This window comes from Hoplias malabaricus, chromosome 4 (genome assembly GCF_029633855.1).
Source record: "Hoplias malabaricus isolate fHopMal1 chromosome 4, fHopMal1.hap1, whole genome shotgun sequence".
In the NCBI taxonomy this organism is placed as follows: domain Eukaryota; kingdom Metazoa; phylum Chordata; class Actinopteri; order Characiformes; family Erythrinidae; genus Hoplias; species Hoplias malabaricus.
Window position 1 is genome coordinate 29,955,173 of NC_089803.1, and position 25,204 is coordinate 29,980,376.

Sequence of the window (25,204 nt, forward strand, 5' to 3'; positions counted from 1 at the left end):
AAGTTGTTTCTATGACACCATGACACAAAGTCCTTCACTCCTGTACTCCTGCTCCTGTCTTCCTTTTACACACACCATAATGGTATTGCCATCTGAAAATGTCTGCATGTGGCATATTTCAGAGTTGTACATAAAGTCTGAGGTGTAGAGTATAAAGAGAAATGTTGAGAGTACAGTCCTCTGTGGTGCTCCTGTGCTGCTGACTACAGTCTCTGATGCACAGTCTTTCAGCCTGACATACTGAGGTCTGCCAGTGAGGTAGTCAGTGATCCAGGTGACCATGTGTGGGTCCACTTGCATCTTTGCTAACTTGTCTCTTAGCAGGAAATAGCTGTATGGTTTTAAAGGCACTGGAAAAGTAGAAAAACATTACTTTCACAGCGCTACCACCCTTGTCCAGATGAGAATGAGCCCGATGTAGAAGGTAGAGGATAGCATCCTCAACTCCCAACTTCTCCAAATATACAAACTGCAGGAGATCCAATGCATGTCCAGTCTGGGGTCTGAGAAGGTGTAGGAGGAGTCACTCCAGGGTCTTCATAACATTCAATGTTAATGTGACAAGCCTGAAGTCATTGGGCACACTGGTGCTCACCTTCTTGGGCAAATTTCAGACTCAGGTTAAAAGTGTGCTGTAAAGATTCCCCCACCTCAGCAGCAAAGGACTTCAGTAGTTTAGGACACACTTTATCTGGTCCAGCTGCTTTCCTAGTGTGGAGTCTCCTCGGCTCACCTCCAACCTGATCCACAGTAAGGATGTGTGGAAGTAGCAAACCATTTTAAAATATGGAGAATTTGGATGCTGTTTACTCATTAAAAACACTTCATATTTCATTAATATATAGTCTGGCAAACACTGAACCCCTATCTGTTGGTTGTGTTACTTATTCAAAAATAACTATTTTATAAAGCAGTAAACTTGAGTCATTCAAAACAATTGACAATTATGGGGAGTTTGAATGTCATTTACTCAATAACTATACAGTAAAATTATTTTATAGGTACATATTGTGGTAAACACTGAACTCAAATCTTTTGGTTGTGTGGGCTACTTATTAAAAATTATCATTTTATAAAACAGTAAACTTGAGCCATCATTAAAAACAATGGAGAATTATGGGGATTTTCAATGTCATTTACTCAAAAACTATACAGTAAAATCACCTCATATTTTATAGGTACATAGTATACCAAACACTGAACTCATATCTGTTGGTTGTGTGGACTACTTATTCAAAATAACTATTTTATGGAGCATGGAACTTGAATAATTATTATAGACAATGGAAAATGATGGGGAGTTTGAATGCTAGTTACTCAAAAGCTATACAGTAGAATTCATATTTCATAGGTACATAGTATGGTACACACTGAACTGATATCTGTTGGTTGTATGGACTACTTATTCAAAATAACTATTTTATAAAGCAGCAAACTTGACTCATGTTGAAAAACAATGGAGAATTATGGGGAATTTGAATGTCCTTTACTCAAAAACTATACAGTATACATTTCATAGATGCATAGTGTGGTACACACTAAACTGATATCTGATGGTTGTCTAGACTACTTATTAAAAATGACAATTTTATAAACCAGTAAACTTGAGCCATCATTAAAAACAATGGACAATTATGGGGACTTTGAATGCTTATTACTTAGGGTGACCAGATCTGAGATGGTGAAAAAGAGGACACGTTGGGGGTCTATCGCCCCTCGCTGCCGCTGTATGCTTAGCTGAACTTATGTGTGCTTTTAGGTCCTTTATACCTTTATTTGCTGCACAAAACAGGGGAATTTCTTTTTTAATTCATTCGAGAACTTACATTTACGTTTCGGCATAGCTGCTCGAGATGAGGGTAGGTACATGAGCTTTACCTGACGTAAAAAAGGACTACTGACGTGCAGACTGACCAAGAAAATATTTACAGAGGAGGTTATCGACCAATAACGGTAGTTCTACAGTCATACCGTCCAATCAGAAGAGTTTAGGCTACTTCACCACGCCCCCTTATCACTCAAGCGAACCAATCGGAGTAGGGGAGGGCGGGACTAGTTTGTGAACGAAACGCTTCTCGAAGTTCTATGTAAACTCTAGAAAAACAAAATCCCGGACGTTTGTGAAATTCCGCCCGGACATTTTTTTAAGTGTAAAAAAGAGAACATGTCCGGGTAAAAGAGGTCTGGTCACCATAATTTACTGAAAAATTATACAGTAAAATCACTTCATATTTCATAGATACATAGTATAGTAAACACTGAACAGATATCTGTTGATTGTATGGACTAATTACTAGAAATGACCAATATATAAACCGCTTAAATTACGTTACTTTTCCTTTAAAATTAAGGGCTTACTTTCAGGTCTTCACGCGCATTGAGTACCTCTCTGTCACTGGTATAGTCGCACTAAAATCTGACGTGCGGCTAGTTTAACCGCAGTCTTAAACTGCAAATGTAACTGAATTTTAATTTTGAGATCAAACTGCATTCATGAGTGGAACAAACGTAGATAGCAAACGTAGGATGTACAAATGTACATTGCCATGTTTGCCTGCTGTAAGGGGTGGCGTTGTGGAGTCATTCACTTTCACATTCACGGGAGACGAAGAAGAAGAGTCTCAACTGCTGAGAGAAGGAAAAGAGACACTATGGTGAATTACTACCTTAACATCGTTTTATTGTACCTCGCTGTCTTTGTGGAGTATTTGTTCTAGTTGTTCAGGGCCCTGAAATGCTGCGTGTTTTGTTTTGAAATACATGGTTACTTAGTTTAACCAGCATTTCTCTTACAGGACTAGTCAGAGTGTTAGCAATGGTCACTCCTGTCACTGAGTGTGTCTCTTTGTTAATGTCCCTTTCAGCGGTTCCGATTCTGTGGGGATTTGGACTGTCCGGATTGGGTTCTAGCTGAAATCAGCACTTTAGCACGAATAGTTAAGTACTGTGTTTTCATACATCGTTTGTAACGGTCGTGTTTATGTTGCGGCTGGTGCTGGATCAGAGTCACATGATTTCAGACGCACCGCCAGTCTGTTTAGTTAAATACGTCATAATATTTTTCTTTTTTCTTCCTGCCACACAGTCAAGCGTCAAGATGAAACTCCTCTGTGCGCTGGTTATTAAAGACCTCCTCGACGAAGCCATTGATGTAAGTCTTTGGACGTTTGTTTTAGTGCTGCTAGACAGCATTGACGTACTTTATCCTGGGATATCATCAAAATTGACTTTTTCTTCTTTTCAGTATGACAAAGTCGCTAAGCTGACCTCTGATGCAAAGTTTGGTGAGTTAAAGTGTTACATTTTATGCGAAAAAGAACACCCTTTGAAAAGTGGATTATTCCCTCTGACCTGTGCGTCAGACAGGGATTGAGCATAGTGGACTCTATTCCCTTTAGGCAGAAAAGCCCCCTCAGCCTGTGTCCCCAAAAGTACCCAAACACCAATTTAAAGGTCTACTTTGAAGGGATATCACCATTTCCACAAGTTATTATGGTTCTCTGGAGTCTTAATAGAACATCTCTGACATTATTTGGTCAAAATAAAATCAGTATCAATCAACACTGCATTTTTCTTACCCTGTCTAAATGTCCCTTTTCAGAACTACTGGTTTCAGCATATTTCTCTCTAAATGCGAATGAGCCTCTGTCTATGCAAAATGCTGGAGAGCCCAGGAGTGAGGAGCAGAAAGACTGGATTTTAAGAATATTTCACGTTATCTGTTCTTGTTTCACCATGTTTAATCAGTATGTGTATTACTCAGTGCTCTCTCATTGTTTGGCTCTGTTTAAACTAGTCTTTGCACTCTCACATACGAATCAGTCTACTTCTGTGATTGGAGAGACACAGACAAAGAAGGCAAGGTCATTTTGAAGTACCTGCCCTCTAAGTGAACACAAAATCAAACCATTTTATATTCCATATTTTCATACTTAGACAGAACACAAAAATTGGTGGTTGCTGAATTTCACAGGGTGGTTAGGAGCTCTAGCTCTCCACATTAACATACTAATACACTCATTTTATATTTTTCATAACACATCCCTTTTAAGGTGCACCTATTTCTGATTTATAAGTTCAACTGCATGAGGACTCAGCTTGTGTATTCATAGAAAATGATTGTAGGATGCAAAAATATTGTTCAATGTTCTCTGTAGGGTTAGTGCACAGTCTAGTGCTTTTAGAATGTGCTTGTGAGTGGAGTTTATGATCCAGAACTAATTGCTGATATCAATCCCTGGCCTCACAAATTGTCTTGTAAATGAATGCACTCAAATGTCGCATTTCCACTGCATGGGTCCGGCTCTAATTGACTCAACTCTATACCGCTTGGCAAGCTTAATGCTTGTCGCTTTTCCACTGGCAGGGCTCCCCTGCGAAATGAACACGGTGACATTGCAAAAACCCGTCTCTAATGGTGCTTTTCCACTGCATAGAACCTACGCGACTCTACTCAACTCGGCACAGCTCTTTTCCACTGGCCAAATCTGGTATCTGGTCCCTGGAACCGGGTAAGTTTTCAGTCCCAGCTCCCCCGGGGTTCCAACCGTGTCGAGTAGGTACTAAATGGTGACTTGTAAACCCTTGTAAACCCAGAGACATGTCAATCACCAGGAAATGTAGAGCTCATTCAAATCCAGCACAAATTCGCTGCTTGTAAAATCTCTTAAATTAGAGCAGCTTTCACATTTATTTTTATCTGACTCACAACAGCAGCTCATAACTTTACCTTGAGGTGTTTTGAAGTGGATTATATGCTCCTTGGGTCGGTGGCCGACAAAAATGTCCAGTGAAAGCCGAACTGGCAACAAGTAAAACTGATCTGTGAGAGCTGGGATGCGGAGCCGTGTTCAGTCCAAAAAACAAAAATAACACACGAATACATGATGTGTAACAGCACGTAACATTTCCGCTGCCATTGTTGTGGTTTTTGAAAAGCCAGCGATTCCTGTTAGAGACGGGGTTTTGCAATCGGGGGTCACCGGGTCCATTTCGTGGGGGAGCCCTGCCAGTGGAATAGCAACCAGCTTTAAGCGTGCCGAGCCGTGTAGAGTCGAGCCGATTATGCCCATGTGGTGGAAAAACGATATACCATTGCCAGCAACATTGTTTATAGAGATGTGTTAGCATAATTTATATTTTATGCTGTTGTATATTTGTATATTTGTCCTTGTTCCAGACAGTGGCGACATTAAAGCCAGCGTTGCAGTGCTAAGCTTTATTCTCTCCAGTGCTGCAAAGCATGATGTTGATGGTGAATCTCTGTCCAGTGAACTTCAGCAGTTGGGCTTGCCTAAAGGTGAGGGTTCTGTAAATACTGTTACAGAGTCAGTACAGCCAAATATAAAATGGTGGGCTAATTCTCAGGTTTTTAAAACACTGGTCTTCGAGCATTTGTCATGCACATTTTTGGGATCCAGTGCATCCAATTTAAATCAAGAAGGGCATAAAATTAATGAACTGTTGATTAATATTTCTTGTTTATTTAAACATGGATAACTCACCAAACTGATTATTATTCAATAACTGATGATATCTGTTTTTTTAGAGCACACGACAGGTCTGTGTAAATCTTATGAAGACAAGCATGCAGTCCTGCAAGGCAAGCTGAAGGAGAGCAGTTTGCGTTGTAAGTTTAGTGCAAAATCATTATTTTCAGAATTAATGCATAAGTCACTTGTTACCAAACAAGTACAGAAGTGCATCAACTTCAGCCAGCATAATCTGATCTCCCGCATTTGAGCCTCGATTTCATGGTATTATGACAACCAAAGAAAATACTGAACATTCTATAAGAGCCCGAAAAAGGCTCTGAGTTTACAAGCCAGTGTGAATTACACAGTGCTTAAAAAAGATTTATAAATGGAACACTTTCCAAAAAATGTAAACCAGATCATGAATAATATCATTTTACAATAAGGTTGTGACCTATATATATATATATATATATATATATATATATATACAGTGCCTTGCGAAATTATTCACCCCCCTTGAACTTTTCAACCTTTTGCCACATTTCAGATATGCCACATTTTATATCTGAAATGTGGCAAAAGGTTGAAAAGTTTAAGGGGGCTGAATACGTTCGCATGGCACTGTATATCATCCCCCACTCATCCCTTACTTCACATCAGAGAATGAGTTACACTGACATCTACCATATAATGGTATGCTTCTTCTTGCTTGTTAGTGCGTATATGCTAAAACACTATTGTTTTCCCAAATGAGTGATCTTTACAATTTTTTATATCAAGTGGGTCGCCTGGAGGCAGTGAACTGGAGGGTGGACTATACACTGAGCTCTAGTGAAATGAAGCAGGTGAATGAGCCCACAATCCAGCTGAGGCTTCAGGCTCAACACTCAGAATCTAGCTCTACAGAAACCACTGTAGTCTCTGTCAGTGCAGACAAATTCAGAGTGTTGCTAACAGGTATGTTTTAATATTGTACTCCAAGTTATAGTCATTATTATATTTGTTTGTTGTATTACTAATGTATGTAATGCATATAAAATGTATATATTTATATGTTAATATTATTATGTATTATTAAGTCATAACTAATATTGAGGTTGCATATCTATAATTGTGTTTCTTATCTTGTTTTTCAGAGCTCAAGCAAGCTCAAGCAATGATGAATGCACTGCAGTGACACATTCTGTCCATTCACTGCAGTCTTACTATGTCAATTTATATTGTGGAAATTTACCTGGATGTATATAACTAATATTATTCTGTACACAACCGCCCCCCCCAACACACACACATACACACACTTTTTTCTCCTTGGTGCCCCAGTGATACTGGATACTTACTGTACAAGTATTTCAAATGATTTTTTTTTATTCAGAATTGTAAAACATTTAAATATTGTGAATATAAATATTTGTCTCACGAAGCATACATGTATGAAAATTAATGTTGTAACATTTAATAAAGAGCAAATGTGTTGATTGACTGTTGCTGATAATGACATTGACATTGAATGGAAACATAAAAATGATCACGTGGACATTAAGATTTCCAAATTTACTGATCAAGTACTTTTTAAAACTATATATTTTGTAGAATTTTGTATATATGTTTAATACCTTAAAATAAATAATCTAACAATATTGTGTGTTGATTGGTATTTTTACTTTCTTCAGGCAGTGATATGTTTACACAGGTAATAAAGCAAAGGGTACATAGACACACCCTTTATAAAATAATTTTGCCTCTCAAATATTTGAATGCTACGGTGCCAAAACATATTTCTAATTGTAGTCTGTTTCTGTTACTGCCCACACCTGCTTCTCATGAATATAGTGCTACTGTAGTACTGAAGTGTCTGTAGTGTTTTCTTTGATTCTATGTATTTGGTAGGGGGAGAACTACATCTCCCATCAGCCCCTTGTTTCAGAGGAAATCCTTGAGTACTTACACAACTTGAGTCCGTCTTGCTGCAGTGGGTGAGTGATTTGTTGAGCACCTCTAATGCTCAATCATGAAAAAATTGTATGTTCAGTTAGATCATTAAACAGAACCGTGCACCGCGTTAAAAGGATACAATGTGAGTCTAGTTATTTAATCCTTAAATTTGCTTTGACTGCACTCATCTGTTAGCCCGCTGATAACTGTTGTATAACAGCTTTTTTTGCCCTTTTGGATTTTGGACTGAGTTTCACCTCGGGCTTTGCAGTTGTTAAGGAGACAGGCCGTTGAGTTGTTTGTATATGTATTTTGTAACGTTAGCGCTATATCCAGACACGTTATCAACCGCACATGAGATGACTTTTACCCACATCCCTCCAAAATAACCAAACAGCACAGCCCTGGAAACACCAATATTTGTTTTGAAGGCTGTCGTGCTGGTAAACCCACAGATTATCTTATTGGATTTGCTGGACAGTGCTGTTTTGTTTGTTTGTAGGGCAGTAGGAGCTGGTGTATCACTGCCTTAGGTAGCACTGTTTGTGGGAAATTTGGTGTGTACTTCCTGTGTCTTCTTAGGTTTTGCTCCTACAATCCAAAAACCCTATTTACATGAATTGGCTGTCCACAGGTATGTGTTACTGGGTAAGTGTGTGATGCCCTCTGATGGCCTGGCCCATTCAGGGTGAGTGCATGCCTTACGCTCAGTGATTCAGTGTAGGCTCCTAACCCACCACATCCCTGAACAGGATGAACTGGTTACAGAATATGAAACAAAAACTATCCAAACTTACTGAAAGAGTATGAAGTTTTTCAGTGCTATTTAAGAGTTACAGATACCCACAATAGGCTGAGAAAAGCATAATGTTGATTGCAATAAAAATTCACAATAAATTGTTTGTCTACAGCACCATGCCAGAGGGTCCAGAGCTACACTTCGCCAGTCTGTTTGTGAACAGAGTGTGCTCAGGTGTGGTTTTCAGTGGAGCTGTGGAGAAGTCAGAGGTCAGTAAAAGACCCCATGTGCCTTTTGCCTGTGATGCCTACAGCATCAGTGCAGTGTCCAGAGGGAAGGAAGTACGACTCACACTTACTCCCATCAAAAGTGAGACAAAAAGCAAAGTCAAAGAGGAGGAAAACCAAACACCCATGGATGTGGTCTTCCGTTTTGGAATGTCTGGCTCTTTCCGCTTCACAGCAGTGGATGAGCTCCCAAAGCATGCTCATGTTCGATTCTACACCAAAGAGGATCCCCAAAGAGTGCTAAGCTTTGTGGACACTCGCAGATTTGGCAGCTGGCAACATAACGCAACCTGGCAAAAAGATAGAGGCCCATGTGTCATGTCCGAGTACGAGAGCTTTAGGTAGGGACTGAAAAAGATTACCCAGTGCCACTCGGAGCTAAGGGGAATTTCACTGATTTTTCTGCATAATTTACTCAATTGAATGGGTGTTTTTTAGAGAAATGAATGTAAATATTTACTAAAAAAAATATCTACTCTGCAAATTTAACATTTTATTCACTACAATCCATAATTACCAGTAGATTTATGTGTTATTAATATGCATTGTGCACTTTAGAACTTGGATATTCCTTTGCTTTAAATCTTAGAACTTCAAATAATTTTTTTGCTGCTAATTTATGTAAAATATTTTCCATGACAAAATCTTGACTTTTCAATAATATAAATAATTTTGTGATTTAACCTTTATAGACATTGCCCTTGATTTGAAAATGTATATTTAATTTTAAACCATTTTGAATCACTAGATTTAATTAAACAGATTATTATTTTTTTTATCATAGCAATTGATTTCCTATTCATTAATCAGTCAGTGAATAAAAACACACAAGTACATGTATTTGTATAAACTCATTCTGCACTTGATATGTTTTATGTTTTCTTTCAGGCAGAATGTTCTGTCCAATCTCTCAGACAAAGCATTCAACCGCCCCATCTGTGAGGCTCTGTTAAATCAGAAGTACTTCAATGGGATTGGTAACTACTTGCGAGCAGAGATTCTGTACAGGTTAATATTGACCTCACTGCTCAAATTCCCTGTATATTTTCACTCACCTACCCACACCCAATTCACAATGGATCTCTTGCTGGCAAACAACTGTACCATTTCATGACTGAGATACACACATAATTAGACTGACCTTTTCATCACTATCTAGACCTTAATCACATGCAAAACAGATTTGAGAACAATACTCTCATTTTGTGCCTGTTCCTGTTTCAGAATGAAAATTCCCCCCTTTGTGAAAGCAAGGACTGTTCTAGAGGGACTTGCAGCAAAAAATGAAGACACAAAGGAAGTTAAAGTGGCCACCGCAAATACAAATGTACAAGTCTCTGTGATAGAGGAGTTAGTCATGCTAAATTGCAGCCCTTCTTTTTAACAGACAGTTCTTTCTGTCCAGGACTTTGATTCTGATGGAAAGAGGAAGGTGGAAACCAAGGGTCTAGACATTCTTTCCCTTTGCCACATTGTGCCACTGGAGGTGATTTCCCTTGGTAAATATATACATATACATATCTATTTTTGAACAGTCTGTATGATTTTTAAGCAGATACAGTATTTATGGAAGTAGATATGTTAGCTTTTTATACCCCATCAATTATGGGTCAGAAATCCATTCAAATGTTTGCTCATTAGTCTCAACCTTCTCATTGTGCATATTGCAAACAATATATTGAATAGTTTGTATTGGACAAAAAAAACTGCTTAAAAAACCAATGAATCACATTTGGAATAAAAAGTATGTAAATTGCAGAGCATGAGTAGTGCAGGGCACATTCACAGACTAACTTAGGTTATGAGTAGGGGGAAAAACTCAGAGATATGTTAACCCACTGCTGATCATAAATAAACCATTCAGCAGATTAGATTTTAGTTGCATTGACTTTCTGGAAATATAACCCTAGGTAGATACACTGTAGTTAGATGTTAACCACATGCTCTGTTAACTACATTGAAAGTAGTACATTTACATGTTTGGCTAAATGCTGCTGCTCAACCGAGCTATTGCTCACCTGTGTTTTCATAGATATAAATGTATTATTGTTCATGATATTCCATTATGAGTTATATATATAGCTATCAGGCTTCCTAGCTGTTGATATTTAGTTGTTTCAGACATGACTCAGGTTCAAATAAACAAACATTTCTCACCTCTAATGTGAACTATTGTTCTCCTTGTAATACTTGTTTCAATAATATATTTGTCCCAGCAGAGGACAACACACCAGTTATCATACAATTTGTTAAAATAAATGCAGTCTGCTCAATTAATTGCTATCAGACAATTATGAAATAATTGACAAGCTTACTCAGGAGATTTGAGACTGATCTTTCCTGGAACAAACATTTAATCCTAGACCCTGACTGTTTTCTTCATCTGGAACTAGGATCAGATTTGTGAATTATATTTGCACTTATGTCATGACTCCCATTCAGGATGTACTGAACTGAAAACTGTATATTTGAGCAATAAGTTTAAAATTACTTTAATTTAATTTCTCCTTTATAATATGGTAGGTGAAAAAGGATATGAGCCAGAGAAGGGGAATTATACTGAACTTGAAGCATGGTTTCAGTGTTATGGTGTGAATGGGATGAATTCAATAAATGATCACAACGGACGAAATATTTGGTTTCAGGTGAGGTTTACAAACTTGTTACATATGTCTATGAAAAGGATTTGCTTTTACTCCTTATGTGTGATTCATTTTATGTGCCCCTTAGGGGAGTCCTGGTCCAATGGCACCTAAAGGTAATTTATTATGTTGTTGTCACTTGATGACAGACAGAGAAATATTACTCTTTGCTAATAAAGTTGTTGGTATGTAGGTTCCAATGCTTCAAGGACAAAGAGGAAAATACAGAAAGTCGAGAATGACTATACAGATACCAAGAAGGTGAGATTTAGGTAGTTAATAAAGTCAATTGAAATTACTTTAAGTTGCTGCACCGACATACTGTACAATATCTTATCAGGCTGCAAAAAAGGAGCACACTGGGAGTGTTTCTAAGGGAACGCATGTACAGGAGGCTTCAGGAACTGTAAAGAATCAAAAAGGACAGAGAGGCACCAGGAGACAAAAAACCAGACTTGATACTCAGACACATGAAAACAAAAAACCTAAAACAAGCAAAAAGCACATCTCAGCAGGTGATTTAAGTTTTATTTCCATTTATTTTCAGACTCTGCTTACAATGACGATAATGAATAAAAACAAGCCTTGATTTCTTGACAGGGCCCCACACTAGCAGGGCTAAGAACACAAGAAGACAAATGGAACCGGAGGGCAACATTACAGCTAAAAGAATCAGAAGATCTCAGAGGTTGAGCAGCACAGCAGCCTTTTGACCAATTTTTAAATGTAGTCAATGGTTTGATATATCCACCTAGGAGGCTTTCCTTAAAAAATCTTCTCATGCATGTCTGCATCAGGAGAGATAAAGGCTAAGAAATACTGTACGGGGCCACTTTAACTCTTGTTTTTGAATACTTTTATCATTCAGTTTTGTAAAAGAATAAACAAAAGGAGATTCTAAAGCATTTGTCCTTCACAATTCACAGCTACTCCTTCTAAACTGATTAATGAAGCTATACTGCAACTAGGGAGCAATTAAAACAGTTGAAATTAAACATTTATTTTTAAAACTAATTTAAAACAGCTATTTCACATCACATTATTTTTCAACAAAGTAATATTTACCTTGTATAATTAAACTTTACATAGTAAAAAAAAACCCATTAACTGGACAATTTAAAATATTCTTTTAAAATTTCGCCACAGATGATCTGTGCTGTTGGTCTGGCTTTAGTGTAGCTTTAAAAGTAGTGAGATGATCTGAAATGGTTTAAAACTGAGGGTGATGTCACCACCATTGAGTGCTACAGGATGAGAGTGGTCAGGCCTCTCCAACAGGTCACAGCTGTGGGTTAAAAAGTAAAGGTCTTTAAAGTTATTTAAACTTGATTAGTGTAAGGTATTTACATTTATGAAGTTGGTTAGATGCATTCTGGGTAGGCTACGGACCTACTGCGACCCTGAACTGGATAAGCGGTTACAGACAATGAATGAATGAATGAAAGTTTGTCAGATGCTCCTGTCCACAAGTGAATTAGTGAATTATGTTTTAGGGCCAGGCTTATATAGTCCAGCCCAAGGGAATTTATGGATGTATTATGAAAACTAGAGAAATATTTGTATTGGAAATGACATCAGTGATAATCCCTACAATACATCCCCAAATCAAAGATAAATATTCTCAAATCAGGCTATATTCATGCTAGATGAATGCAGTTTCTTTGTAACATCAGATGTAAAAAGCACTAAAAACAAATTTTAATTGGAATTTATTTAAACAAAACTTACTGCCAAGCCTCTTGCACTGGGAGAGGTGTAGATAGCACTACATTCACACTGCTTCCGTGGGATTCATATAGATGAACAACAAGGGCGTTCTTCCTTCCTTCAGCCTGAGAGACAGAGAGAGAGAGACAGGTGGAAACAAAGCTGACAGAGTAAATAGGAAACTGATTTCACAGAGGTCTGTCAGGTCATTTCCAGTCTACGTACATGTTTTACAGTTTTCAGTATGACAGCAGATGAACTCAAATTGAATGCACTCCAGGGATGAATAATTCTGACATCGGGAATCAGATGAAGTGGGAAATTGAGATTGTAGGCCTGCTGGATGACTGATGCTTCCTGGTAAGATCCTGTTGGAGAGAAAAATAATTTCTCTCCAAGTCACATGAAACAAGAGGAAAGGCTTCCTACAAGGCACAAGGCCAGCAAATATTTCTTTTTGAGCAACCCAAGATCTCTGAAACTTCCACCCTTGGTAGGCTGAGGTGTTAAAAGGGGTCAAACTCTTCAGATGATAGAACAAAGAATGAAAATCTGTGCAGTTTTTACATTTTAACAAATCTTCGGGGAGTTGAATTCAAGTAAGCTCACCTGTATGTGGCATCACTGCATATGTGAACTGATGGTGTCCCATATCTGCATTGGCATCGGGTGCTTTTGGAGATCGCAATCTGAGGAGAATTAAAGAGTGTAAACAGGTTTGCTGTGACATATAGAATCTTAATATCCAACAGATTCTGATAGTCTTGAGTAAGTTTATAAACATACAAAGATAAAGTCATGACATTCTGATGAATTGAGTAGCCGTATTTGCAGTCATTCAAAAGTGCCACGCCAAAGCCGTGCTCTGAGAGATCAGCCCATTTATGGCCCCAGACCTGTAGATTTGAATAAATCACACATTTGTATGGTTATATATTTGGAAAGATACGTACATATAAAATATTCCACAATATAAGTATGTTTGGTAAGTGGGACAATGATATTTATATGGAAATACAAATATTTTTAGATGTTTCTTTTTTTGGGGGGGGGGGGGGGGGGGTGGGTCCGCGGTGGGTCCAGAGCCAGAGCATTGGGCGCAAGGCAGGAATACACACAGGGCAACACAGACACACACACATTCACACCTACGGACACTTTGGAGTCGCCAATCCACCTACCAACGTGTGTTTTTGGACTGTGGGAGTAAACCGGAGCCCCTGGCGGAAACCCACGCAGACACGGGGTGAACACACCAACTCCTTACAGTCACCTGGAGTGGGAAAGGCCCCTGGAGCTGTGTGACTGTGACACTACCTGCTGCGCCACCGCGCCGCCCAACCAGTACATGCTCTTTGCATATGGCACAACCACCAATAGTTCTGAACCTCAATGCATACTGTCATAGCAATTTAAACGATGTAAAATATAGTTTACCCAAACACTGAGCTATGACTACATCATATTAAAACTGCTGAGCAGTGCGTGTCTCAAATATACACCTCAAAGCGAGCCCAGTCCCAGGAGGTGTTTCTGTGCGTCGGCCTCTGCAGGTGACCAAACTGGATCTCATAAGTTGCATTGGGATTTCGCACTTGTACAGGAAACTCAACCTTCAAGAATTTGTGGGCTTCAGCCCAGTCCACCTGAAAAACAAAGCTCTCTTTTAATCGTGAGTCTGAAGAAGTCAGTTATGCACTCAATTATAGAGTTCTATCTTACATTACATTGGGTTATGCTGTACTCACTTCTGTTTTGAACTTAATGTAGGGGCAGTTGGCATCCAGAATCACCTCCTGCATGATGCTGCTTTTTTCACTTATTCTCAGGGAAAAAGCAACACTCCCGCGCAGTCCACCGGAGCTGATCACTTCAACAAACTGTGTCACATTCGCTACAGGCTTCCTGGAAACAAAGTGTTACCTACACAATATGGTCTAAAAATAGTCCATCTTAAGAACAACTGAAGAGTTCATTCCAGTGCTGGTAAAATATGGTGGTGTAATATGCACTTGTAGGTAACTTATATCACCTGGTTTGAAGGTGATAGTCCATCACATCCCATGCGTCCCAGTACAAAGGAACATCATCAAAGAGCACAAATTCGTTTCCAAAACAGCCATCAGAAATAGCTTCTCTATAAATAAAACATGGAAAAACAGACTCATATTTATGGAATACAGAATCATGAATTCTGAATACAGTGTTTGCAGTGTGTCCCATCATACAGATTCATTTTTAGTTATCTGGTGTGATATCACCTGTTTGTCTGCACTAGGAGCAGAGACACCAGACGACCCATTTTGTCCAAAACAGCCCGCAGAAGGCCATTTTCCATTTCAACTGAACCATCAGCCTGTCATTAAAAATGCAATACCTCAACTCTCTGGTGTGCAAGTCAAAACACAAGTTGTGATAATGATAAATGTATTCCAAGACACAATACCTGTACTGTTACAGTGACTTTAGACACAGGCTCAGCAGACTCTGTAACTGGAGCAACACCCATACAGGGAGCTTTCACCAAGGCTGTAGAAACAAGTGCAGAGCTGATAAGCCTCATTAACCACCACTGCTCACCAATCATAAACCATTTCCTGTTATTTTTAGTGAATAGAGAATTCATAATATTATGTGAACAAAGAATGCTTGTTGTGTCTAAGCTCCAGATACCTAGTTTTTTTTTAGCACCATTTCCTGTCAGTGCAATGACTTCAGTTCTCTCCCAGGCAAGTGTGTTGAAAACCGCTGTATTGGAGCCCACACCCAGAAAAGAACTGGACCTTAGAGCATTACATGCAGAAAGCAGGAGTCCTGACCCAGTCTTCTGTATTTCTAAACACAAACAAATTTTAAAAGATTTTCGATATTTTAATTAACCACCAGTTTTACCAGTGCTTTTTCCTGTTATAATGATATATTTTATAAAAACAAATGTGTTGACTGATTAATACTGATACACAGATTTCTGTGATCAATAAAAAAATTATAAGAAACTAATCAATGTGTCAGTTTTCTGATCATATATGTCAGTATTAAAAGCATAATTGGTTTATTGTAAATAGAACAATAAAGACTTGCAACTTGTACCAGAGGTACCATTTTAGACTTACAACTAATTTAAACATATCACAAAAACTTATAACACAAAACAATAATTTTCTGAGTAATAGGAATAGTTAAATGTATTCAAAGATTTTTGCATGAGATTTAGATTAAACTTTTTTTATATGAAAATAATAGAAAGTGAAAAATAAAACAGGTGAAAATAAGCTAAAATGATCCTATATTATTTAAGACTATAGGCTTGTCTCAAAGAACTTGAAGTATCAAATAATGGAATACACAAATCCATAATTTTCTTTGGAAAGAAATGCACACAGCATGGCCACCGTCAAAGGATTATGCAGTTTAAGGAATAAGATAATATCACTCAAGAAAACAAAGTTATGTTTCAAATGTTACCTTTATAATATTCCAGTGCATCCTCTACCACCATCTCAATGCACGTGCCAGGAATTACATCATGGAACTGGTTGAGTAGAAGAAGTCTACAAAGAATGCAATAAAGCTTAAGAGTTTCCGTAGTTCAGACAAGGTCAACGACAATTGTTCTGTCTAGGTCTCACCTCCATAATTCTTGGAGCTCTTTAGCTGGGTAAGAGAAACCTGCAGCTTGGCACAAGGCCAGGCAGCTGGCCACTTCAATGTCATGCAGCAGAACTTCGCACAGACGATTTTCAAGCTTGATCTGAGACATAAATCACACAACTGGTCACTGTAAGTCACACAAGTTCTGTCTAGGAAACAGAAATTGTTAAGTCAAGGTTTTCTAGTGGAAGGCCCATAAACCTTTGCTTGTGTGGTGTAAGTCCCATTGTGCAGCTCTAGGAACAGCTCACCAGACCAGGTACACAGCAGAGAGGACTCATGCTGAAGTTCAGAAAACAGACGATCTGGGCTGGACATGAAGACCCTGAGAAATCAGAAATATGCACAAAATTAATATCAGCAAGTCCAAAGAAGCTTGAGCCAGAATAAAACTCAAAAGGTGGTGTTCTTTCATCATATATCAAAAATAAATGTTTTGGAAAAATAATAAAAAATATATTTATTATCCATTTAATTTAAATAAAAAAAAAAATAAAAATAAAAAAAATATATATATATATATTTTTTTTTTGCATTGATATATAAAAAACTATACACTTATTTAATTAGACAGTGCAATAATATATGTGAAATATGATTAATTAAATATGAATGACGACTAGGTTAAATTAAACATGTTTCTAAATTCAACCTCATTCTATATTTGCAATGCCTACAACACACCACAAACAATACAATTTATACACCACAGTAAATAAGTACACAATGGGGATGAATACCACTGTAGTTCATCTAAACACAAAATTACTAAAAACAGACAAAGGATAAAAGATAACTGGCGTATGTAGTGTGCTGTACAAAATAAACTTCCTGATTTCAATTCTAGATTACTGGAGAGAGAACCCAGATGAAATGACCTTGGGAGACCATCTGAATCCCGTACTCTCTGCAGGCGGTCCAGCATAAGCTGAGTAGGACCACCACCACCATCTCCAAATCCAAACAGCACTGCACTGTGATTGGCACGTCCCTTGTCCTTGTTGTTCTTGACTGTGTTGATTAGCTGTGGGAAAAAATTAGTGAATGCTATAAGAACAATTGACCATAAGAAGGATACAATACTAATTTATGGACAATGATCACTTACATCCTCCACTTTGCAAGTCATCCCATAAGAATTTCCAGGAGGGAAGTGAGTAAGCACCTGTGAGCCATCAATGCCCTCCCAAAAGAAAGTGTTGTGCTATTGAAAGGGGAGATTTGTTATCTTCTAAAATTTTGAACAAAAGGCAAACTAAAAGGGTTTTGCTATTATTGTTTGTCAATTTTTATAGTTTCGCTATAAGATGTCAGTAACTCCTTACAGGAAAAGTGTTAACAAGGTTCCAGCTTAACTTCTGAGTGAGAAACCGGGAGATTCCACAACCTCGCATTATTTGAGGAAGCTGAGCAGAGTAGCCAAATGTGTCTGGTAACCAGAACTTTGATAGATCAGAAAAACAGAAGGACAATCATCACTCAATCAACAATTAAAAAAAGAAAATAGGTTTTAAATAGTATTTGCAATATATACGCACAAAATAATATTGGTGTAAAAGATGTGGTAACTACTTTGTGTTCTTTCATTAAAAAGGTCTTCAAGTTTTGTTACTTAAAGTCCGTTACCTCTGTACAATATTGTCCAAACTCTTCCTTAAAAAAGTTCTGGCCCTCTAGAAACTGTCTGATCATAGACTCTCCAGAAGGCAAGTTTCCATCCTGATAGAAAAAGACATTACATCTTAATCCCTTAATCCAACAGATCTGAAAAAATTGCATGTCACTGTAATACATTTTTTTTTTACAATATAACAGATTAAAACATATGGAAATCTTTTTGTAGAAGCAATAAAGCACATCAATATGTGCCTTTTATTACAGTTCTCATAATTTACTAAAAAGAATGATATTGATCACCATTTCCACCCATGTGCCTCCAACTGGAACAAACTGGCCTTTCTTCACAAAGTGCTGAATCTGAGAGAACAGGCCTGGATACCAACTCTTCACCCACTGAAATTGCTGTGCCTATACACACACACACACACATATATATATATATATAAAACAAATACAAAGTAAACATAAAAGTTTATACACTTGCCTGTTATTACAAAACCTTGTATCTTTATTTATTCATATGATTTGGTTACAGCTGTGGTTATATTGTATTAAGCTTTCATAATAAATGGACCAACAAACATCAAATGTGTTTGGAGACAATTCTTTTTACATTAACTTGTTTTAAAAATGAAGTGTATTTTGCTCCAACCATAAATTTATTCATTCATTGTCTGTAACCGCTTATCAAATTGACAGTTGCAGAGGGTCTGGAACCTACCCGGAATTACTGAGCACAAGGCGGGAACACACCCTAGAGGGGGCGCCAATCCATTATGGGGCGACTGTTCCAACCATGACAACATATTTTTAAAATAGGTTTTGCAGTAATTCATATAAATTCAAACAGAATATTTGGAAAGGAGAGGAGAGAATTATTTACCTGGGAGCAGGTAAAGATGAACTCTGGGTTTTTCTCCATTAAGCGAATTGCTGAGATCCAGCTGCGGGCACATTTCCTGATGGTCTCCTCATATGGCCAAAGCCAGGCTGTAAATAAATCAACACCGATGCCTTGTGTAAATATCACATTTAAGGTAACTTCCAAAGCATCATACGAATGTGATAATTTGTCACATACACGGATAGCGTAATAGATTAATAAATATGATTTTAGTTATTATTATTTTTTTATTGTACCATTTAATTAAGCTTAAATATTTTCTATACTGCAGTAGGACCTGAATCAATGTGGCAGTGGCCCATGGCATGTACAACATGCTGGCTTTGCCCATTCTTTTGGCTGAAGAACTTCTGGGCCAGATTCCGGGCTGAAGAAAAAGAACTGGGGTTGGCTGGGTCACACAGATTCACCATTTCATTCACAGTGTATAAAGCCTGATAACCACGCTGCTCTTCTTCACCAAGGGTCTACATTACAAGAATATGAGTTAAACACAAAATAATTACTATGTAAATGCTAAGTATATTGATGCAGTAAAAAGTACTCCACCTTAACAATGTCTACAAGCAGCTCAAAGTCAGTAAGAAGCTCCTGCACGTCACGATTAAAAACAACAACATCAGCCTTCTGAACAGTGTACTTTCTGTTTGGGTCAGGAGCTGCTATCATTGACCCCTGTCCAGCCCCAAACAGTCCATTACATGCCAGCTCCACATACAGTGTGATACTGAAACATATTGATGAATTCAAAGCAAACAAATTAAAGATTTACCATATTAATATATTCTGCTAGCTTTATTCGTGTTTATCACCACAAAAGAGTTGGAAATGTGTATTTTATCTGGTTATAAGTGAATGACCATATAAGCACATTCCTAATACTGGACTATAAGCATGTGAAGAGAGAAAAACTTCTAAGCTTCTAAGAATTCACACCAGCTATATTTTTGGAAACCTTCGTTATCTCTACAGTGTTGGTCTGTGCTTTAAGAAAAGACTGGGCCTACCAAATGCTTTACAATATTAAGTAAATCCCTAAATTACAGATCCCACATTACATTAAACACTCTCTCTACCTGTTAAGATGATCTTAATACTAAGAAGGACTTGGAAAACTGGACCCTAATTGTTAAGCTGTAGGAAAATAAAGATTTATAATAATCAAACTGACCTGTGTGCTTCACTCTCTTTCAGGCACTCACTCAGGACGTAACTGTTCTTTTCACCCTCTTTAGTCAAACCCTGATAAGAAAAGTAAAATAATTGTAAAAAAAAAATATTTATAAAAGGAAATATGTCAAATATCTGAAATATAATGTACATGTACAAACCATTTCTGGAAAAGTTGGGATATTTTGTAAAATGCAGTAAAATAATCTGTGATGACTTATCCAGAGCCACTTGGCTGAATGTATGTGTTCCAGGTTCTTGATGCAGCACTTTTCCAAAGTACTCCCTAACCAATGTGGCTATATCTATTACAGTAGCATGACAATTTCTCATGCAGTGCTATGGGGGGGCTTGAAGTCATTCAAAAATATTATTCAGCCTTGCCCTACATAAACTGATATTCCTCCAGATTTACTGAATCTTTTTACAATTTAAGTTTGACATTCTGAGAAATGTTCTTTATGAACTGTCTGACAATTCTGCCAAGACTGACACAAAGTGGTGAGCCACAACCCATCTTTACCTACCTTTTAAAGTTGTTAACTTGTTTACAAAATACTATCAAAGTATTCAGTGTAAAAACAAGAAATTAATTTCTTTGTACTTCTGTCAATTAAATAAATATTTGAGACAAATCACAGGTAATTATTGCATTTAAAAACAACCCCTATTTTTCTGGAAATGGGATTTGTATATAATGATTTACAATTATTGTGGACCCATTCTATTGGTTCTTTAATCTTGAAAATGTAACAGTGGCATTTTGTTTTTGAAAGATATGACAGTTCAGACAAAATGTATGTGTAGTGATACAGTGAAGTGTATAAACAGATTGGTTGATTATGAATTTACTGTTGGGGCTCTGCCATATCGTATTATTCGCAATAATTGTTTGGTTACAAAATATCAGATGTACTATAAACCTTGGTAATTGTAAGATATGAAAGAAGCCTGTAACAACAGAAGGGAGAAACACAACTTCTGTTCACCACATCAAGCACAAGCACCTAGTTGAGGATGAGGAAAGTCAAAATGCCATGAGGAGAGTTCAACAGCCAGTGGGCTCTAACCCAAATAGACAGACTACACTGACTCAGCACAGCAAGTATTTGTTTTGTTATTTATTGTAAAGCTTTTAAGTGATTTTTGTATAATTGTTTACATTTTTGTAGGCACTCACTTAATTTTCTGCACTATTTCTGAATATTTGAAAATGTTACATTTGTACTAAAATAAAATTTAATTTAATAAAATGAATACATACCAAATTACATATATTGTTAATTTAATATATTTGATATTAATATTGCCCTGTGAAGGACTGATGCCCCCTCCATGGTGTATTCCCGCCTTGCGCCCAATGATTCCAGGTAGGCTCTGGACCCACCGCGACCCTGAACTGGATAAGCACTTACAGATAATGAATGAATGAATGAATGAATTAATGATATTAATATAATAATTATTATGTTGCAAGCGTGTTCCTGAAATAATACAAGTGTTTTTCAGTGTTTTGTCACTAGGAATATCATTATCGCCCAAAATACCCTAAAATATATAGTGATATAATTTTAGGGCCATAATCGCCCACCCATTACTGTTACTTGGAATGTAAAATAAGTTGTGACCTCTGGCTAATACTTGAATGTCTGTTTTTATTCATTTTTCTCCATTTATAACTCTATAAAAAGTTACATTATATCTCTCTGAAGCACTGATGATGGATGCAATCTTAAGTCCTACATTGTTTATATAATTGACACTAGCAGATATGTACATTAAAAATAACTGATATTTGCATTGGGTCAAAATTACCCATCATTGTCTGTGGATATGATATATGCGGCATTATTTAATACTTAACCATTTAATTTGATAGGTATTTACCTGAACTGGTTGTTGGTCCCGCCACACCATACCTTCTCCATCACTCTCCCATCTCATGTGAACTTCCTTGCCTTTCCAGGCCTCTGGCATCTTCAGGACAATTTTGAACCAGCAAGTCCACCATCTATAATAAGCTGTATTATTTATAACTGTTTTCAGATTCAGACTCCACAGAAAAACAGATTCAATATGAACTTACGTGGGACCAAAGGCATCTCCAACTTTGTATGGCTGGAAATGTTGCTGCACTGCCTCTGAAAAGGGGATACGCTTTGAAGTCTGAAAAACTGCAATGGACTCAAGAGGACAGGAGTCTCCATAGAGTCTGAAATGAATGAATGAACGTCTACTAAGTTCATAGCCATAAACCACAGAAGTCAGCAGGGCAGGGGCAAAGTCCCTTACAGACACTAGTCTGGAAATAAGAATAAACCCTCATTTCAAGCACTCATTGTGGGCAAAAGTTTAAGATTGTAAACGCTGACGTGTTCTAAGAGCGTTTTTACAACATCTGCTTCTGTCTAATAGTGTTTGCATCTGACAAACTAGACACTGCTGTTGAGCAAAACAAACATGTATAGTATTACAGAGAATCAGAGACCTCCCTCTAAGGTTGCAGTCGGTGAAATACACGTTAGAGATGAACTTCTCCGCGCGTTCCAGAAGAGTGCGTCTGTTCTTCAGCACCGGGAGGTGATACATGATTAAAAACAAACCGGTTAATATGAACGGAGAGAGATCAGACCAGTGCCACAGAACATACTGATACAAACTACACTTTGCACCCGGAAGCAAAAGGGTATTCATTGTACATTGGTCTCCCCCAGAGGGCGCCGTGACCACGAGTTTCTCTGCTGTCAGAGGCCTGACTCCTGAGAGGGTTTGTTCACTTCGGGGATGAAGTGTTCACACACAGCTGTAACGCACATCTGTATCATGTAATTTAGCTGATAATGATTTCTACAACTGTGTTCTGTAGTTGTGTTTTTGTGGCAGAAGAGAACGATTGGACACCATATATCTTAATTACAATGGGGAAAAAAACACAAATCTATGGATTACCCCAAAAACAACTCAGTACATTCAAACGTGTGCCCCAAGACAATTCATATTTTTAAGAAAGATTTTAACACTCCAGTCATTTTGCATTTTAAATATTGTTAAACTTTAATGAAATTACATTTCATTCATATATACATTTCATATTTGTTTCAGAAAAAAACAAAATCAGAATGATAGCACTCTTTGTGTGGAGTGGACCGAGAGAAACCCAGCCAGACTGTGCTAAGGACTATCTAAAGCACAGATGTGTGACTGAAATCAAAATTCTCCGTTAAATCTCATTAGAGATTTCATCATTAGACCTTTTTAAAGGCTTTTAAGTCTGAAAGCACTATGACACAGACACATCAGACAGAGAAGGGCTATGTGAGTGATGATGAATTAATATAGAAGTTCTGCTAAGCCTTTGATCTCCAGAATAAATTGGTCTTGTATATTTTGTTGGTGGAACCATCTTCCTACCTTCATATTGCAACACGAGTCTGGTAGCAGAAAATAGGCTGTCCCATGGACTTCCCCTTAACCTGAATATAGTGTGGATTAATGCTCTTGACTCTCTCCTCTTTCTGAAGCCAATACTGGCTCTAAAGTAACAGATAAGAGTGAAAGTGGGACTAAAACAGGTGATGCCAAGAACCATTAGCCCACTCATGTGCATGCCCAAGCCACACCTCTGGCCTTTCCATTCCTCTTAAAGGTGATGATAACGGTATTACATTATCAAACCATAAGGGCAAACTTTAAACTGACAGACTGCTGCCAGTGCTGCACTGCACAGAGCTATTCAACACACCAGCAGTAAGAATGAGATGTCCTCAAGTCAACTTTTCTGTTAGGCTTTTATTAGACCTTGTGTTGCTGTAATCAAACAATACAAACAAAAAACAAACAAATGGCAGAGTGTGTAAGTGATGTGTTTCATTATGATGTTCATGTTGAGCTTTGAGAGTATCACGTGCCCCGTGTGAATTGGCCTGACAAATCCTTTGTGACAGTATTTGTCTGAAAATGTTTTGTAATTGTTTTCTTCTTCTGCAGCCGGTGCTGTATTGTTAGTGAAATATAACCCCTTTAAGACATAGCTTAGCAGTGTCATGACTTTAGTTTGGACCTATCAGATTTTCACCATTATTTTCATTCTTAAAATGCTTTATTAGAGGCACTGAAATTAAAGCTGTGATTATTTCTCAAAACGTTTGAAGGAAATTGTACTATGAATATAATGTGATTGAATACATTTTATATAATAAAATGTTACATTCCAGTGGCAAGAAATACTGCTCAAACATGCTAAATGCTATATGTTTTGCCTGTGAAGCCAGACATTTGAAATATATACAATTGAAATATATAACATGTAACATGCATACACAATCAATAATATAACACTTACAAAAGTCTTTGTAAAATGTGAAAGATTATTTGACTAGATTTCAGAAAAATATACACTGGGTCTTATTTGCGTGTTCAAAATTCATAAATTGTAAAATGAGTAAAGGAATTTGGGCTAAAAAGAAGAATGGACCATTTAAATGGTCTCTGTTTGCTTTCAAAATAAATTGTACAGGAAACATTTATGAAGAATAGTTTATTATTGCATTATATGTCCAACATAAACATAAGGAGAATCAGAAATTTAAAAAAATAAACATTTATTACACTTTTCATGATATGCATATCACATTTGATAATCATTAATATTACACTAGTCATAAATGAATAATAAATACAGCTAAATAAATATGCCATAGTTTGTTCAGTAGTACATATCATATATTTCCAGGACATGTGTGGATCAAGCTGTAAATCCAAAGCACTGAAATGGAGAGAATGCATGTGTTATTGTAAAGGTGGGTTTGTTCAGATATTATCCTGGCAGCTATCTATGATATGGAATACTTCTGTGGTTGGTAGAAAATTATAGCATTTGCATGATATTCAAACCTCTAACAACTCTTTTCAGTGTGAGTTTTATGCAGCTTTAGAGGTGCAGTCGGCTTTGAAAGATGAAAGGGGAGTGCATGGGAGTTTGTCTCATGATTGGTTGGGGAGAGCAGGGTGAAAGGTCAGCCCACGTGCAGGCCAAGAAACAATGGGCCATTTCTGTGCCACGTTCAGTGGGA

At 37.4% G+C, this 25,204-nt stretch overlaps 3 protein-coding genes across 5 annotated transcripts; 2 read left to right on the top strand and 1 right to left on the bottom strand.

Annotated features, from left to right (window-relative positions):
• The first annotated feature begins 2,419 nt into the window (after positions 1-2,419).
• Positions 2,420-7,094, top strand: commd4 (COMM domain containing 4). The gene is made up of 8 exons (XM_066669025.1): positions 2,420-2,654; positions 2,865-2,936; positions 3,086-3,151; positions 3,245-3,284; positions 5,180-5,299; positions 5,549-5,629; positions 6,258-6,434; positions 6,614-7,094. The coding sequence occupies exons 1-8, from the start codon at positions 2,535-2,537 to the stop codon at positions 6,652-6,654; spliced, it is 717 nt and encodes a 238-aa protein (XP_066525122.1). The 5' UTR covers positions 2,420-2,534; the 3' UTR covers positions 6,655-7,094.
• A 254-nt stretch (positions 7,095-7,348) lies between these two features.
• Positions 7,349-11,816, top strand: neil1 (nei-like DNA glycosylase 1). 3 transcript variants are annotated; one of them, XM_066668082.1, is made up of 10 exons: positions 7,349-7,453; positions 8,324-8,779; positions 9,327-9,446; positions 9,663-9,765; positions 9,844-9,937; positions 10,962-11,083; positions 11,169-11,196; positions 11,274-11,341; positions 11,421-11,595; positions 11,681-11,816. In XM_066668082.1, the coding sequence occupies exons 2-10, from the start codon at positions 8,328-8,330 to the stop codon at positions 11,791-11,793; spliced, it is 1,275 nt and encodes a 424-aa protein (XP_066524179.1). In that variant the 5' UTR covers positions 7,349-7,453; positions 8,324-8,327; the 3' UTR covers positions 11,794-11,816. The 3 variants fall into 3 exon arrangements, with proteins under 3 accessions (XP_066524179.1, XP_066524178.1, XP_066524180.1); XM_066668081.1 differs by having other exon boundaries at positions 7,451-7,554; XM_066668083.1 differs by lacking the exon at positions 7,349-7,453 and adding an exon at positions 7,750-7,855.
• Positions 11,817-11,966: 150 nt separating this feature from the next.
• man2c1 (mannosidase, alpha, class 2C, member 1) lies at positions 11,967-22,786 on the bottom strand. Its single transcript, XM_066668080.1, has 26 exons — positions 22,621-22,786; positions 22,219-22,344; positions 22,020-22,143; positions 20,134-20,204; positions 19,512-19,689; positions 19,240-19,429; positions 18,942-19,048; positions 18,356-18,466; positions 18,065-18,157; positions 17,764-17,880; positions 17,547-17,642; positions 17,317-17,462; positions 16,640-16,763; positions 16,417-16,538; positions 16,253-16,338; positions 15,461-15,622; positions 15,234-15,316; positions 15,049-15,143; positions 14,820-14,924; positions 14,536-14,692; positions 14,290-14,433; positions 13,574-13,683; positions 13,397-13,476; positions 13,013-13,155; positions 12,809-12,912; positions 11,967-12,365 (listed from the first exon to the last, which is right to left on the bottom strand). The coding sequence occupies exons 1-26, from the start codon at positions 22,719-22,721 to the stop codon at positions 12,251-12,253; spliced, it is 3,090 nt and encodes a 1,029-aa protein (XP_066524177.1). The 5' UTR covers positions 22,722-22,786; the 3' UTR covers positions 11,967-12,250.
• Positions 22,787-25,204: the final 2,418 nt, after the last annotated feature.

Coding starts and splice junctions, on each gene's coding strand:
- commd4 (XM_066669025.1), top strand. CDS start 2,535: ATGTACATTGCCATGTTTGCCTGCTGTAAGGGGTGGCGTTGTGGAGTC. Junction 2,937..3,085: donor TCAGCACTTTAGCACGAATA/GTTAAGTACTGT, acceptor CCTGCCACACAG/TCAAGCGTCAAGATGAAACT. Junction 5,630..6,257: donor GAAGGAGAGCAGTTTGCGTT/GTAAGTTTAGTG, acceptor TTTTATATCAAG/TGGGTCGCCTGGAGGCAGTG.
- neil1 (XM_066668082.1), top strand. CDS start 8,328: ATGCCAGAGGGTCCAGAGCTACACTTCGCCAGTCTGTTTGTGAACAGA. Junction 8,780..9,326: donor TCCGAGTACGAGAGCTTTAG/GTAGGGACTGAA, acceptor GTTTTCTTTCAG/GCAGAATGTTCTGTCCAATC. Junction 11,596..11,680: donor CAAAAAGCACATCTCAGCAG/GTGATTTAAGTT, acceptor ATTTCTTGACAG/GGCCCCACACTAGCAGGGCT.
- man2c1 (XM_066668080.1), bottom strand. CDS start 22,721: ATGTATCACCTCCCGGTGCTGAAGAACAGACGCACTCTTCTGGAACGC. Junction 17,881..18,064: donor TTGGACAATATTGTACAGAG/GTAACGGACTTT, acceptor GATCTATCAAAG/TTCTGGTTACCAGACACATT. Junction 13,684..14,289: donor GGGACTGGGCTCGCTTTGAG/GTGTATATTTGA, acceptor TCAAATCTACAG/GTCTGGGGCCATAAATGGGC.